Genomic DNA, 15,317 nt, shown 5'->3' on the forward strand with positions numbered 1-15,317 from the left:
CAACAGCAGCACGTTTGCGCTACCAAAAATGGCACTGACTTTGCGCAAGTATACTCCGTTTGGAATAAGGGATATTCTTTCTGAAAGATTCGACGCGTCAACCACATCATGTTGCGAGTCAGAGTGTTGTCAAAATTGGGATGAATTCGCAGAGGCTCCGAGTGGGTTTACAAGCAATATAAAAGGCTTTTCCCAAGAAAAAGGTAGAAAGTACAAAAATGAATGTCTTATTACATTATTATTACATTTATAATATTTCAATATGTATCTATTGCTCCTAATCGCGGACTTACCGTAAAGGTCACAAGAAAACACGAACATTATCTGGGTATGAATACTGAGTTTGATTTCTCAAATCAATTACTCGGTGTATTTTGGACGTTGATGGTATATTATGGTGGTCATAATATAGTTTATAAGTCACTATAATTATAGAATTGTTAGTCACAAGGATTTCAACCTACGCTGTGATATTAGAGTTGGACTATATTTTAATATTTTCTAAGAAATTCTAAGCCAGCAAACGAAGGAAGACCTCAGATTCGACTGACGTCCGTGTTTATCTAGTTAGACACGCATTTAGACCAAAACAATAGGACTATTTCTGATTGTTTGCGCTCGACAATAATCGTTGCGGAAAATCATTTATTAAAGGACAGGTAGCCGATTTGAGGAAACAACTGGCGCTGTCAATATCTTCCCACATTACCTGGGGGAAGTACTGAATTTGAACAAACAAATTGCGCGCAATCATCGCGACTACTAAAAACAAGGCAGTAGTTTCATAAACATATATCTAATTTTAAATTTAGGTATTTATAATTGTTGAGTTGTAAAAACATATCCTAAATGTGTATAAAGAGGCAAAGATCGAAAATGTTTTAGGTAAAAAATCAAATGTTTACGCCCGAGTTTTTCATGAAAACATTTGGTGTAAAAGTGATATCTAAGATTACGACCAAGTGCTTTCAAATGCAAGTACACGAGAACCGCTTGCATTCATATTAAGCCGAATTATAACTATTGCACGCTATAATATGACACTAATGAAAATAGCAACTACTGCACGTGATCCAGACTGGCCATCATCTAATGTTTTGCCTCGCTCCATTTTCAGATTATCCACGCAGATTAGTAGGACGAACTGTTTCAGTCATTCAAAAAACAACAGAAGCGGACTACAGCCACCTCAAAGAAAACAACTATGACAGTGATAAATGTTTGAAGGATGAAATGCAACAAGGCAGGCGCGCGCGGACTGTATACACAAGAAATCAGGTCAAAGAACTAGAGACAATATTTCAGATCAATCATTACGTTGATCTCGAGTCTAGAAAATCGCTTTCAAAAAGAATTGGCTTAGAAGAGGACAGAATTCAGGTAATTTTCACAAATGACGTCTTTCTGTAATGGTTATGACGTCATTTCAAAGACTCATTACTGAAACCAGTACCGATAAAGCGGCGTCAATTATACTGAACGTCTAAACCTTTCCTTGCTGAGGCGAGTTGGAACTGAAATGATAAAACAGACCCGTTTTATTTCCTCATATTCAACTCTGTTATGTTATTCTATAATCATACAGAATCGTAAAAATCTGGGGAGAATGATTAATATATATTTAAGTTGATCAATCATGTTGTTATACAGTTTTCCGGGCATTGTTTCAAATCGCCTGGAGAAAAAGCACTCCATCTACGAGTTTGGCTAATTATCGAGTCGCTTGTTGTGGTCAGTTTAATTGTGAAAATAACAAGCCGATAATTGGAAATCCGATTAAATTTATGGTTTAAAATTCGCAATTTGAACTGTGAAAACATTGCAAACTCGATTAAATCTGCCAAAGCTTGATTGAAAGTTTGTTCTGCGATTGCGAAATTAATTTTTTTGCTTTCAATCCTTCTAAAATAGCGTGTGATAGAAATAACATTGTCCGCTAATCCTAGAGCAAAATATACAACCGCTTGTCAGCTTACAATATTTTCACTGTCCAAACTAGGTTTGGTTTCAAAATCGCCGAGCAAAATGGCGTAAGACAGAGAAAGTTTGGGGCAGCAGTTCAAGAATGGCTGAATATGGGTTTTACGGAGCAATGGTGAGGTACTCGAAACAACTGGGCAAAGTGAAACGACCTGCTCTGAAGTCAACTTCACCTTCAACATAGACCAGAGAAAGACAGTCGCATCTAAGAAGCATATAAAATACGCCTTATTTAAGTCATACAAATGTTTGTAAATAGTCTAAGAATGTATTTAATACGTGCACAAAGTAGGGATATAAAGATCATATTACACAATTTATATATTTTCGTTTACAAATGGGTGTAAAAACGGCTGAGGATAACGAATGTAATTATATTCACATGAAATCCAAATCTTGTACATAGCGATTAGTGATTAAATTATACGAGAAAGTGGATTCTAGCCTTACAGATTGCATTTTACAAGAGGAATGGTTAATAATGGTACATTCGCAAATATATTGGTGAAATTTGTCCGTGATATGGCCTACGAGATCTAAACCCGATCTAGTGAAACAAAAGGGCAAGTGATGACGTTGTTGTGAGAAGAACGCTTCTAGTTTGGCTCAAATAATGTTTTCTCCTTCAGAAAACTCAACAATCCTTGCATTCCTTACTGACACAAGAGACTCATCACAAATTGCTTTAATCCTGAATATTTGCGATGCTTTTTCGCTCAACCATCCTATCAACTGTGCTCTCAGGACTCTCAGCTTATAACACGTACGGTCATTAGAGATAATAATGAGAAAATGGCTGCCGGAAATATAGGTCGGTCAGGTTTTCAAAAACGTTCACACGCAGAGTTTCTTACCCTTGGCATCAACACACTCGGCGACTGCCCAAGTATGCGATAACTGCGTTTTAAACTCGTTTGCCCTCAAGACATACTTGGAAAATGCTTATATGACTTATATCCGCATGCTTGAAGGAAAATAGGCTTACTATACGGTGATTGAGGTCAAGAATTTCGTGCGCTGAAGTATGACTATATATTACCGATATGATAATAAATAGCACAGGTAATTCCAGGGATAATTTTATAAACTGATTCTCAACTCCAGTCATAGGACTCAACTCCAGTCATCTGGAAATAGCTACGGAAGACTTGAACTAAACTGTATCTATCAATATTTTGTTCATATTTACAGAAGGCAGCTCCGTCTATTGCACAAAGGCCATGGATTCTTCTTTTGGAGAAAAACGACCTAAAAAATTCGAAAATCAATTGACGGTTTTTTTCAGAGATAAAAATGGGTTTCGAAATCCGTTTCCCAGTGGTACTTTGTGACGTCACCGTTTCGCACAACTTCAATTTCAAACAGGGAAAATTTGCCCGGGCGAATAAAAAAATTGAGCAATATGTTTAGAATGCTTTCTGCCATAATTTTTCTGGCTAATCTAATCCTTTGCATTACGGTAATTTGTTCTACGCGTCTTTTCGCACGAAACAAAGTTCGTTTAGTAAACTGTCAGGTCAGGCCTTCATCTGAAATCAAGCTCGCGTGCCTGATGTCGTGACTAGAGGGAATTAGGAGCGAGAAATGTGACAGATATTGTACTGAATCACTTGACCTGGGGATGCATAATCCCCCAAATGTACATCAGCAACTAAAAGGATCTAGCCAAGGTGTCCAAAGCTAAGAATTTCTAATGCGTTGGCAGTATTTGTGTTTGTTATTTTCACATGTGAAAGCACAATGTTCAACAGTGGCATGTGGTGCCACCAATACGTCCCGTGATTGGATTTGATTGGATTTAAGGCTTAAATTAAACACCTTAACTTTATCTGCTTCAAAAACAAAATTTTCATTAGCCTTAAGTTAATTTTGTTTGGGATGAAAACAAACGTGTTCGGTCAAAGAACGCATTCGTTCGGGTCACCAACACTGAACTTTAAGATGGAAATTTTAGGTATCTTTGAAAACATTTTTCGAGAGTACGAAATACGGTGTTTTCATTGAAGAGTACAAAGCTTATAAGATATGACCTTGTCAACTTCTCTTTCCCGTTAGTTTTTCAGAAAGAAGTTTTTCTTTGAGTTTTAGCATTCGTTCATCCAGATCACTGCTTGAACCACTTGATGGTAACAGCTGTAATAGTCAGAGAAACCTCATCATTTACCATAACCATTACCAGTATCCATTATTATCCACCGTTATCCATCATCGCCCAGCATCAACGAGCGTTACATTTTTGAATACTCACATCTGTGTTCCCCGTTTGCTTCTGAGGTCGGAGTCGTCGTGAAGGCGGATAACCCGACCCATTCTGCAATAGAAATGGTCAGAGCCTCTCTTATTCACGATGGAAATGACTTTGTGAAGGGAAAGCGGCAACAAATCTCACCTGGTAGTTAAAGTACTCGGGCGATAGCCCCTCCAAATGCAGTATTTTTTCTTCCAACTTTTTAATACGCTGGTAGACATTGTATTCAACAGACTTGACTGCAAACAATATATTTGTCAATGGAAACGGTGGTTACAGTACTGGGCATGCATTTTAGCTGGGATAATGCAGTGATTTCTTTTTAATCCACTCACCACTCAGTCTGAGATGTGATTCAATATTATCAAGCCGTTCCTCCACACCAGATGGTAACTCTTCTTCTTCATCATCGTCGGCCGTTCTTTGTCGTTTTACAGGAAGGGAATAAAGCATCGTATCCACCGTTATATTGTCTGATTCCATAATTTTACTCTCGCGATCTGCATCGGTCACTTTAAAAAATATCACGGCGTTTAACTGCATACGATACGAAATTATGGATAAAATCAATGGTGTTTTCATCTTGTATCTCTGAATCTCAGAATCTAGGGTTGCCCCAGCGTTACCCTGAGATAACCAACCTGTTATATGACTTTTTTGTCCCACTCGTGGTAAAAATACCGCATCGACCCGTGCACAACTGTATTCTAGGAAAAGTGTTTGAAAACTTAAATAAAACGGTTGAAAAGAGAGAAGTTTTAAAAGCAATCTTTTGACCTGGCAATCCACGGTGAATACAAACCGTTTTCAGTGTGGAGAAGATTGCAGAATTCTCTCTGGTTGTGAATGTCAACATCCAACTGTTTCTTTCTGAGAAATGCAGCAATTCTCCGATCCATTTCTGCCTTGTTTGCGGTGATTTGAACTAACGAAGGATCCACAATGGGCGAGTGATTTTCAGACTTTATAACACTTTTGATATCTCCTGAAATATCGCCTGGGATAACTTCCTGTTCAAAATTCACTTTCGTTCTTTCATTCAACATTGCCTGCGTCGTATTAAAAACACGTAAACAAACTCATGACTGCAAATATAGATCGCGCATGCGCAGTAATATATTTATTGCACATTTAAAATCCTAGCACCTCCGTATTTACCAGAGTTTCCTCGCATTCATTACCTGCAAACTTTCCACAAACTGTCGAACAATTTGCCAAAATTCAGCTTCTCCTAGTGAGTTTCCAATAAAAGACGATAATTCATCGTAATTAACCCGAAAATCAAAGCACGCACCCGCCATCTGAACAGAAGAAATACATTTCCAGACGTTCTACGGATTCAAATGAGTACGCATATGGCAAAACTAAATATAAGGGTATACAAACCTTCTTCAAATATATTTCAAAAACATGGAAAACTTCCGCCATATTGAACGAGGGGTGATATTGGGGACTGGAACGAGAAGAAGGAAAATTCAAATGTATTTTTCTAACATGTGTTTGAGGTAGAAAAAGTTTAGTTTAAAATTGTTTTTCATTTCTTTTGTTTATTGCTCTTGCTTTTGGAAGCTGGCACCTGTTATAGTGTGCCTCAGAAATGTTCTTTCATGTGAGTATTTCTTATATATTTGATCGAAGTGATTGTACATAGTCATAGTCTGTTTGTCTGATAGACTGATACAGCATTATATTAAGTGACAGCAAAATACCTCATTTTACTCACGGCATTTCCCTAGGCTGACATACAAAACCTCGGATAATAAACGACATTTTATCATCTGATTGCAATCTATGTTTAAATCGATTATTTAATCTTTTGATGAAATTAGCATTGAAGAAAATTGGATTGCTACCCATCTTTCATTTTTACAACCACAGCTAGGATTGAATCAGATTTAAGCAAACAGAAATTTGTCATTTATGATTTCCCATAAATTTTTTTAGATATCTCTTGAACATGAAATTCTGCTCCATCCACGGTATTTTGGTCCAAATCTTCTTCAGACAGTCAAACAAAAATTGTTCACGGAGGTTGAAGGGACTTGCACAGGAAAGTATGTTTCCCAAAAGTTTAATAATTCTTCCTCAGTGTGTCTTCAGTACTTCAACATGTGTGTCTACTGTCCATTCATGTCTACTACATAAAACTGCCCTAAATCCCAAAAGCTCTCTGGCAGATTTCCTACAAAAATTTTGCATAGATATGGCTTTATCATTGCCGTGACCACCATTGATAACATTGGCGTTGGTGCCATTCAACCTGGCAGAGGCTTTGTTGTCTATCCAGTGAAATATAAGGTCAGGTGAATTTGATTATTAATTAGTTATGTGATCTTCCATCCTTGAAACAAATTTTTGTGTTTAGGCAATTGTATTCCGACCGTTTAAAGGCGAAGTCTTGGATGCCAAAGTGACGCAAGTCAACAAGGCAAGCAGACTTGTGCAAAGGATGTTTTAGTCAATGTTTACATCCTTAGGATATCTTCCTGATCTTTTGCAGGTTGGATTATTCACAGAGATTGGACCCCTTTCATGTTTTATTTCACGACACGTAAGTAAATGGAAAATATAATTCAGTAAAATTATTTATTGCAAATGATATTCAATTCTTCATCAATTGTTATAGTCCATACCACCTGATATGAAGTTTGATCCTCAGAGTAATCCACCATGTTACAAAACAGAAGCAGAGGTTTGTTTGCCATAATGCCATTAACAGAAGATTTGGATTGAGGTCAGGGATATCAAAGACAATGCAGAATAAATGACATGATGCTTATATGTTTAAGATTTTCACATCATTTTTAATATTCCCCTGCTCAATCTGAAACTGTCTGGTGTCTACACCTGCACCAACTAGCATTATCTCCATATATAGTGACATCTTTTATCAAAATATCCCCTTTAATTTGGCTGACAACTTTGTGTGTCACATTTTCTCCAACAGGATGTAGTTATTCAACAGGAGGATGAAATACGGTTACGAATTGTTGGCACCAGAGTTGATGCCAATGACATAGTAAGTCATTTTCTTCAGCAATTAGATTATTTAAGTTAATGTGCTATATCAGCATCACAAAGCAATTCATTCTTCCCAAAGCATCTGCAACTGCTCCCAACTTGGTTAAGGATTTGTATTTAAAGTTTCATTGAATTCCCGACATTCAATATGAAAATAGCATGTATATTAGCATGTTGTTTGTTCTGCATGCTTCCAACTCTCTCACCTGCCAGGTTGTTCAATGCCATACAATGATATATATTATTTCATTTTCAGTTTGCGATAGGATCTCTGATGGATGATTTTCTTGGTAGGTCTTTTAGTTATGATTTTTGCGTGCCAAGCAGAAATTTTTAAATAATATATCAATCTTTTTTTCTTATGATACTTTAGGAGTTGTTGGTGGTTGAAATGGAAGATCAGATGAGTAGTGCACTGTATTGCATTGTTTGCTAATGGCATTAACAACTCTGAAGTTCATAATCTCAGGAAAACTGCTCTGGAGAAATTTCCCATTTCACTCTTTTAACCTCTATTTATAGGCTTGTATATATTATTTTTGTATATTGCATTATCATATATTCAAAACTAGATGCAGTTATCACTTTGAACCAATTTGCTCTGGGGTATCTTTAAAAATATTGGCTTCAACTCGAGGTGAAAACTTGATCACTTAATGTATAAATCCTATTAAAGGAAGGATACTTTTAAAATAGCTCAGTGAAATTGGGATAAATGTTTGATCATTTTACAAATTATAAATTGTCTTTGCGGTTCACTTTTTCAGCCGATCGTTTTTATAAAAAGATTAAATATTAAATATTTACAGCAAGGATAATTAGGATATTTCAACGGAGACAATAATATAATAGAATGTGTGGTCCACAATTCAAATTTTATTGTCAGTAATGACACAATGCCTTTTAGCGTTTTTCATTTGAACATAAAATCTCCTACCAATTACCAAATACATGATCTATTTTCTCTTTACACATTTCCTGTGACTTCAAACCGCTGTATCATACTAATAAATCATTCATTGTAAAGCATTTCATCGAGTGAAATTGTTGTCTTGCTCTTTTCTTTGACCGAAACACCTGCGCGATCTATTTCTATTGTCAAACGAAACGATAAATGTTTTCGCAGCCACGGCTATCCTCTCCTCTGATTGGCGCAGAGTTTATTACATTTAATGTGAGATTGGCCTCCTATGTCCACTACTCCTGATGTATATAATATGTTCCCATTAGCGAAAGTTGATTACAAGGCGACATAAACCGTTACTGGGAAAAAATGTCAATCAACGTATCTTGATATCTTGGTGATACAGCTAAAGTTTATTGACATTTCAAAATATGATCCCATACGCGAGGTATATACGATTATGCAAACAAAAATGTAGCCATTCGCCGTCTATTGGGCCACAGAAATTAGACCGTTTTCAGTTGGAAACATTTAGAAATGTTTTCTCACCAATAAGCCGTGGTGAATTTTGAACAAAACTAGGTGAATATCTCGTATCTGTTAAAAAAAATAATGAATTTGGCATAAATACGCTAAAGGGATTCTAGAACAGTTAATAGCACGCATTGTTCCAAATTTTGTTCTAATTCAAATTAGAGTCACTCAAGAATCATTCTAATACTAGTGAAATGTAACAACTGAAGTAAAATATTAAGTAATTTAGCTTGTAGGTACACCACGTTAGTATTTAATACTGCAAATATTAAGTATACTGCAGTATTAAATACTTACGTGGTGTAAGCATATAATGTGTAAGCATATACACAGTATAAGCATATACTGTGTTGAAAATATCGTTGATTTTGAGGGAAAAAAAACACTCGTATTTCAGTTACTTTCTATGTAGTTCTCTGATTTTTCCCCTGTCTTTCTTATATCATACTTTCTTTTCGACAAAAATGCTCATGCACTGCAAGTGAAAAAATGTTTCGACATAAAAGTGTTTGAACATCAAAAGGACGATTTGCATTTTTAATTTTTTAAGTCCGTCGATATCTTTCTGCAAATATTTTAATAGCCGGCGTGTCGACATGGATAGATGTTTTGATATGCATGGGGCATTAGTATGCATCGTTATACACAGTAATCTGCCAAGCAACTTATTGTATTCCTACTATTTCATTAGCTATATCCTTCGTTAGAGTCCGTGAAACATCAACATGCACATTAGGCATAGCTTAAGATTTACAATAGCGAATTCTTTTGAGTGTAAGACAATGAAACGCCACATACAATATACATCGTCGGGACATGTAATATTCAAATTTTAAACATTGTGTCATTCCGCAGGTGAAATGTCTTAATATGATATATATACTTGATCTTTTGTTGGTTGATGCCGTAAATGTCCTGCGTAAAACAATGATGAATTTAAAATTGAACTGCTGTTGACATCCTGTAAATGAACTGTTCATCTCAAACATTTCCCTCGATTGGAGGCGTTAATTTAGTCCAAAATGTTGAAAACTCGTATAGATAATATTGTCGTGTATAGTTTTTCGCATTTATGTATGTTCATTCGTCTCTTAGGAAAAACGAGGTGTATTTTTAGACTAAGTTTTTTCAAGTATGCCTTAAAAAAAATATGGTTGCATATGATGTAGTTGAATTCAGTCAATTTAGGAGTGATGATTCCGGGCACAATTCCCCCCATCCTTTTTATGCGTGTATATATATATATATATAGCTGAAGAATCGTATTTTACTATTATTCTTAATTTATATATATATAACTGTTAATTTTGGTCAAGTGATTAAAGTATGATTGAATATTCAATACTACGACCTTTAAAATATATTAACATGCCAATGTATTGTGGCCGGATATATACCGAATTTAAAACACGAAGATCCGGCAAAGTTTTGTTTGAACTAGAGTCTTAAAATTTCATTTTATGGATACCACCGGCAATGTTTAACGATTACTCTCGTTTTATCAGTTGAAAATTTCCCATTTGCTTTTAAATAATGAATACGTAATTATTTTAAAATTCCTTTGTCCCTAAATTGTATGCAATACGAAATAATACATAAATTTGTACAGAAGACACACTGTCATACGGTTGCAGGTGAAGTTTTCTTAATATAACGCATTCGCCTTTTGTCGGTTGTATAAATATTGTGTTTAGTCCATAGTTGCATATAAAGATTCCAATTCGAAAAAGGAACCTTCTCGAATTTTGAAAAACGTTCGATTTACGTGATTGCTACATTTCAGGAACTTTAAAAGAGTATAGAGATGTGTTAATATTCCTAGATAACTACAAGAGCTTAATGTCTATAGGTAGAGATGTACAATCCATCGCTTCTCATTGGTCAAACAATGCCTTTGAACACGTGGCGACAACAAAAACTGCATGCTTAACAAAGAAACATTGGGCGACGTGTGGCATTTGCAATTAGCAATCCATAAACCCCTTAGTTTCGTCCGGGACAACGAACGGCAGCTGTGTCGTGGATTGTAATTATAACATTCGTGCACATTCGATGCTGCTATCACAACGCTTCGCATAGTGACAGTGAAAGCATCTCGCTGCGGAACTCAAAAATTAACTTGATTATCGAAACACATTTCGCAGCCTGGCAAAGTAGTCGCATTGAAAAGAAGTATTTTCTAGTTGGCGCTTTCATCGTGGGGTTTAAAGGAATTTCATCTCGCGCGGTACCTGCTACAATCCATCATGCCCAAAGCATTCCTTGTGAAGAAATTCAAGACAACAACAAAATGGTCAACGCACGCGGCAAAGATCGACAAAACTCTACTGCGAGAAATTCAACGAGGCGGCAGTGGAGTCGAGTTTCGCGTCAAAACTATAAAGATGAAAAAGAAATCAACAATTCCTGAAACGAAATTCACAGGAAAAGAGATCTTTTACGGCAGAGAAAAGCAAACATGTCGCCCGGCAGCCGCCGAGATACATTATTCCACTGCATCTTTTCAAAGCTGTTTGGATGCCTTAAAGAATCAAGCAAAATGCTACAAAGATGATGGTGAGAAAAGGGTCAAATTCGATGGAAAAGGAACACGAAATTCAACGACCAATTCAAGCCGACCGCTAATTGTGCCCAACGAGAAGTTTGAATTCCCCAAACCAAATGGTCCTTTGCCGCAGTCTCAGTATATATGTCAACTTTGTAAAGAAGTGTATCCTGACCCGTTCGCGTTGGCACAGCATCGTTGTTCCGGAATCAAACACACAGAATATCGTTGCCCAGAATGCGACAAAGTGTTCAGTTGTCCTGCAAATCTCGCCTCTCACCGACGCTGGCATCGGCCGCGTTCGCCAGGGCAAACAACGAAGAAGCCAAACGCCGTAGTCGAACCGTTGCTTCTCGACACCGGCGAAGCTGATCGTAAAACGAAATCGTCGCACTCCCCGGACTCGATAACTGAGCTGACGTTGAACAATAACTCGGAATACATTTGTGAGATTTGTCACAAGACATGCCGAAGGAAAAGCTACCTGCAAAAGCACATGAACAGTCATAATAAGGAGCGACCATATCCATGTCAATATTGTGGTAAGCTTTTCCGTAGTCTAACAAACCGGGCAAAACATGTCTTACAACATGCGGCCGGCAATGGGATTTTCGCATGTCAGATTTGTAACGAAACATTCTCGGACAGGGAACATCTTGATAAGCACGAGCATGTTCACAAAACATTTGCTTGTGCGAATTGTGAATCGACGTTTCCAAGTGCGCCTGGTCTTGCCAAACATGCATCGAAATGCCAAGACCCCACCTCGAAAAGACTCAACATTCTGGTTCAAGTTTAATAGATTATGAAACTTTTTTAGATCCAGCAGTTAATTGTGACTTTTTATTGTTGTGTAGAACGTTTGGGCCAGAATATTTGTAACAATAGTGTAGCAATTTAGGTTAGACTATAGTTCTAATGAGTTATTTGTCCGCACGGGGAGACATTTATTATTGCATTATAACTTTAAATATATCGATATAGGAAAGAGAAGAATATTATTCAAATACTATTAATATAGCTTATAGTTTATAAGTCTTATTGGGGAAAAACGGGGACCAAATTTGTATCAAAACATTGGAATCTTTAGCGAGCCTATTTTTATTGAGGTTCTTTAAAACATATTTACTACTCTGGTTTATTTTGTCGGAGCTAGTCGGTGCAAATATTTCGCCTTGTCGTTGGATGAAGTATTGGATATGTTGATGAAAAGAATACTATAAGACTACTGTGCATATTATAATAGGTGCGGTGTTTAGGCATTTGTAAATAAATTCACCTCCGTAGTGAAAAATTTGAAGTATATTTGCCAAATTTGGGCGGATTGAAAATTAATGAGTCGTCTTTAAATAGTACGTGGGTACATATGTATATATATGAGGGTTTATGTAGTCGATTTTATGATGAAACTTGTTGAAAAATACCTAAAAATTTCATGTAATAAATATAAATTGTGTTTATTAAAACAAATTGCGTTGTTAAAGATGAGTGTTTTCGCGTCGACGCAAGTGAGTATTCGTCAGTTGCATCGAGCAGATGTTTCTCCTTTTCTGTTTACAAAGTGACAGTTTCTGCCGCTTGCAAAATTTTGATGTTTGATTGAGGCTTTTGCGTCGAAAAGTGTGCATTCGTGGGCTACAGACGCACTGATTTACCTAGGATTAAAAGTTTATACCATGAGTATAAACAAAATAGGTGTTTTAAAAACGTGTTATTATAAAAAATGCAAGAAATGGAATATCTAATCTTAATTAGGTATCTGTGTGAAAATATTGTCTACGTCATCGTATACTTACGATCAAGCTTTAAACGCGATTGAGCTCGTTTAGGCTCTAAATGAATCCTCAAGAAAATGAAATACGCCATGATTATAGCACACACTGGTATTTCAGGTGGTCTTTAGTAGTCATGAACTTTTTCCATTCTATAACGGCTGGGTCAACCCCTGGTGGGTGAGCATATTGCTATCATCCATATGCGAGTGAGTCGTTTCTGTATACATAAATGTTTCAATAAAGACAATGAACGCGCATTTCAGGCAAAAAAAATCAGAATTCTTTAGCTTTTTAAGCCCTATGATTCAGTCCACACACATGCACATACCACGCAAATATTTCATATTATTGTAACAAAATTCAATTCTGAGAGAAAATGAGCCCTATATATATATGTGCAGCCGTTCAAAAAAATCCATTTCATCTCTTTGGTTGCCATGTGAAGTATATCTTCCCATTAATTCATCATTGCTGTGAACAATTGCGGGAAAATGGCTATCAATACCGGCTGTTTTGCAATACCCTGCTCTCTATACTGACTGCGTGAGGCATGCTGCTTTGCAGAGACGAGAAAAGATTAGAACTTTAAATTATGTATCCTAAATTATTCTGCACGTTTGTATTGTGTTCAGCGATCTTATATACATACATACGCAATCTTTTAATGATAGCCGAAATTAATTAAAACTGAACGCGTTTTAATCTTTTTCTTTTTAATACCATTCAAATGTACATCGTTAACTTCTAGTAGTGGCGAATACGAAGGTACACGATTGAGATATTTCCTGAGTAGGGCATACATACATGTATACTCGTTTGAATTCCTACAATGTACCGTCAATTTCCATGGGTGCACATTGTTATGTAACTAAATTAATTTCGTTTATGCCGCGAAGATATACTTGAAGACTTGTGCTCATTTAACTTTTATTTATACAGCTATTTGCTTAAAATTCAAAATTATCTTTCTTTTAATCAAGTTTGCATTTCTCCACTCGAAACACATGCCGTTGCTTAGGAAGGAAAATTACGACGGGAAAAACGCAACGGTCACTTTACAACGATACGCGACTCTCTCGACTTTTTTCGACGACGATTTTTCAAGTGAATTGACCCGGTTGATTAACGTGTTACGATTGGACGAAGGTCTTTTATGCCGCTTTTTACGAACCGCGTGTGTTGCCCTAAGCGACCGAATGGGAAAACAACTTTTTGAAAAGTTTCAGCTGGCCAGTTGCTGGCTGAGTCATGCATTTGCATATTTCATCATTCCATCAAATATACTGGCATTCAAAAGATATACTTATATACTTGCTATACAGTATATTATATAGTCTATAGTCTATACGATGGCACTACGAAAAAGGATCACATGCACTTGCTATTTCCCGAGTTCCGGTATATATATATATATACTCACCGGTTATATATAAATATAATTTCAGGTACGCTTTTAAAATAAGGTTACTAATTGCTTTTTAACGGAAACAGCTTCAACCTTTACGGTGACAGTGTCAATGCAATTTTCAGAACATTTTTTCTGGTGTGAAAATACAACATACTGACTGAGTGTCGATCGATTTCAATATTTAATTTATATATCTTAAGCGCCCGTCTAATTTACATAAAGAACGAAGAAGATAATATCTTCAGTGCATGTATATGGGCTAGGCACGTGCATGTGTGGAAATAATATAGATAATTCAGCTGCTTTGAATGTCATTTGAATAACACAAAACTGCCTCGCAATCTCTTGAATTATATCAAGAGGAATGCGTCATTCCACTATAAAATTTCATGCTTTGCGTGACTATTTGAAACCTGTACACGTAGCTATACTTTGTTGCTAGCAGCATAAAAGCACCAATATTATATATACTTTATCAGCTATAAAATACACTTGTATAAAGTTATCACTATTTTAATTTTTCTTCACCTAAGCGCTTGGCAACAAGCTAGCCTTTTGCTATTAAATTTTCAATTTTTACCATTGGTTTGGGGTAACAAAGTTACCATTAGTCATATATACTTCTGCTTGAATTGTCAAACCGATTATTTTTTTAATTGTTGATCATTGTTGAGGACTTGACTATATATTTTTTTTCAAAACACAGGACAGTGTCAGAGAATATTTAACACGTATTGTTAAATCAAAAGATATCTTCTCATTAAAACTAAAATACAACAAGCATTTGAAACATTCATACATTTGAAAAAGATCCAAAGAGGCAACCAATTAGTTGCCTTATCATCCATGTTGCTACCCTGTTGATAAGCTGGAATTTTACAGCGCTGTAATATCGTAGGCTG

At 36.2% G+C, this 15,317-nt stretch overlaps 4 protein-coding genes across 5 annotated transcripts; 3 read left to right on the forward strand and 1 right to left on the reverse strand.

The window, feature by feature from the left end:
- LOC114532442 (homeobox protein ceh-10-like) lies at positions 1 to 2,265 on the forward strand. Its single transcript, XM_028553946.1, has 3 exons — positions 1 to 203; positions 1,118 to 1,380; positions 2,000 to 2,265. The coding sequence occupies exons 1-3, from the start codon at positions 29 to 31 to the stop codon at positions 2,162 to 2,164; spliced, it is 603 nt and encodes a 200-aa protein (XP_028409747.1). The 5' UTR covers positions 1 to 28; the 3' UTR covers positions 2,165 to 2,265.
- Positions 2,266 to 2,315: 50 nt separating this feature from the next.
- Positions 2,316 to 6,237, reverse strand: LOC114532441 (MAP3K12-binding inhibitory protein 1-like). Of its 2 annotated transcripts, none has more exons than XM_028553944.1 (10): positions 5,952 to 6,237; positions 5,615 to 5,681; positions 5,410 to 5,529; positions 5,031 to 5,277; positions 4,870 to 4,935; positions 4,564 to 4,740; positions 4,370 to 4,467; positions 4,229 to 4,291; positions 4,011 to 4,113; positions 2,316 to 3,228 (listed from the first exon to the last, which is right to left on the reverse strand). In XM_028553944.1, exons 1-9 carry the CDS (start codon positions 6,083 to 6,085, stop codon positions 4,015 to 4,017), a joined length of 1,071 nt encoding a protein of 356 aa, XP_028409745.1. In that variant the 5' UTR covers positions 6,086 to 6,237; the 3' UTR covers positions 2,316 to 3,228; positions 4,011 to 4,014. The 2 variants fall into 2 exon arrangements, with proteins under 2 accessions (XP_028409745.1, XP_028409746.1); XM_028553945.1 differs by having other exon boundaries at positions 5,938 to 6,237.
- LOC114532443 (DNA-directed RNA polymerase II subunit RPB7) lies at positions 5,683 to 8,007 on the forward strand. Its single transcript, XM_028553947.1, has 9 exons — positions 5,683 to 5,837; positions 6,173 to 6,282; positions 6,430 to 6,526; positions 6,594 to 6,656; positions 6,729 to 6,779; positions 6,855 to 6,920; positions 7,176 to 7,247; positions 7,506 to 7,539; positions 7,623 to 8,007. The coding sequence occupies exons 1-9, from the start codon at positions 5,826 to 5,828 to the stop codon at positions 7,637 to 7,639; spliced, it is 522 nt and encodes a 173-aa protein (XP_028409748.1). The 5' UTR covers positions 5,683 to 5,825; the 3' UTR covers positions 7,640 to 8,007.
- A 2,558-nt stretch (positions 8,008 to 10,565) lies between these two features.
- LOC114532439 (insulinoma-associated protein 1-like) lies at positions 10,566 to 12,439 on the forward strand. Its single transcript, XM_028553942.1, has one exon. It carries the CDS (start codon positions 10,934 to 10,936, stop codon positions 12,029 to 12,031), a length of 1,098 nt encoding a protein of 365 aa, XP_028409743.1. The 5' UTR covers positions 10,566 to 10,933; the 3' UTR covers positions 12,032 to 12,439.
- The last annotated feature ends 2,878 nt before the right edge of the window (positions 12,440 to 15,317 follow it).

The sequence above is a fragment of the Dendronephthya gigantea genome, unplaced genomic scaffold (genome assembly GCF_004324835.1).
Source record: "Dendronephthya gigantea isolate DGI-Jeju-01 unplaced genomic scaffold, DenGig_1.0 000079F, whole genome shotgun sequence".
Classification (NCBI taxonomy): domain Eukaryota; kingdom Metazoa; phylum Cnidaria; class Anthozoa; order Malacalcyonacea; family Nephtheidae; genus Dendronephthya; species Dendronephthya gigantea.

Excerpts from the sequence above, each read along its gene's own strand:
- LOC114532442 (XM_028553946.1), top strand. The coding sequence starts at position 29 with ATGGCACTGACTTTGCGCAAGTATACTCCGTTTGGAATAAGGGATATT. Across the intron at positions 204-1,117 it reads AGGCTTTTCCCAAGAAAAAG|ATTATCCACGCAGATTAGTA; the intron begins GTAGAAAGTACA and ends CTCCATTTTCAG. Across the intron at positions 1,381-1,999 it reads TAGAAGAGGACAGAATTCAG|GTTTGGTTTCAAAATCGCCG; the intron begins GTAATTTTCACA and ends TGTCCAAACTAG.
- LOC114532443 (XM_028553947.1), top strand. Across the intron at positions 6,921-7,175 it reads GTTACAAAACAGAAGCAGAG|GATGTAGTTATTCAACAGGA; the intron begins GTTTGTTTGCCA and ends TTTCTCCAACAG. Across the intron at positions 7,248-7,505 it reads GAGTTGATGCCAATGACATA|TTTGCGATAGGATCTCTGAT; the intron begins GTAAGTCATTTT and ends TTTCATTTTCAG.
- LOC114532441 (XM_028553944.1), bottom strand. The coding sequence starts at position 6,085 with ATGGGTAGCAATCCAATTTTCTTCAATGCTAATTTCATCAAAAGATTA. Across the intron at positions 5,278-5,409 it reads AGTTTGTGGAAAGTTTGCAG|GCAATGTTGAATGAAAGAAC; the intron begins GTAATGAATGCG and ends AATACGACGCAG. Across the intron at positions 4,292-4,369 it reads CCGAGTACTTTAACTACCAG|AATGGGTCGGGTTATCCGCC; the intron begins GTGAGATTTGTT and ends TTTCTATTGCAG.
- LOC114532439 (XM_028553942.1), top strand. The coding sequence starts at position 10,934 with ATGCCCAAAGCATTCCTTGTGAAGAAATTCAAGACAACAACAAAATGG.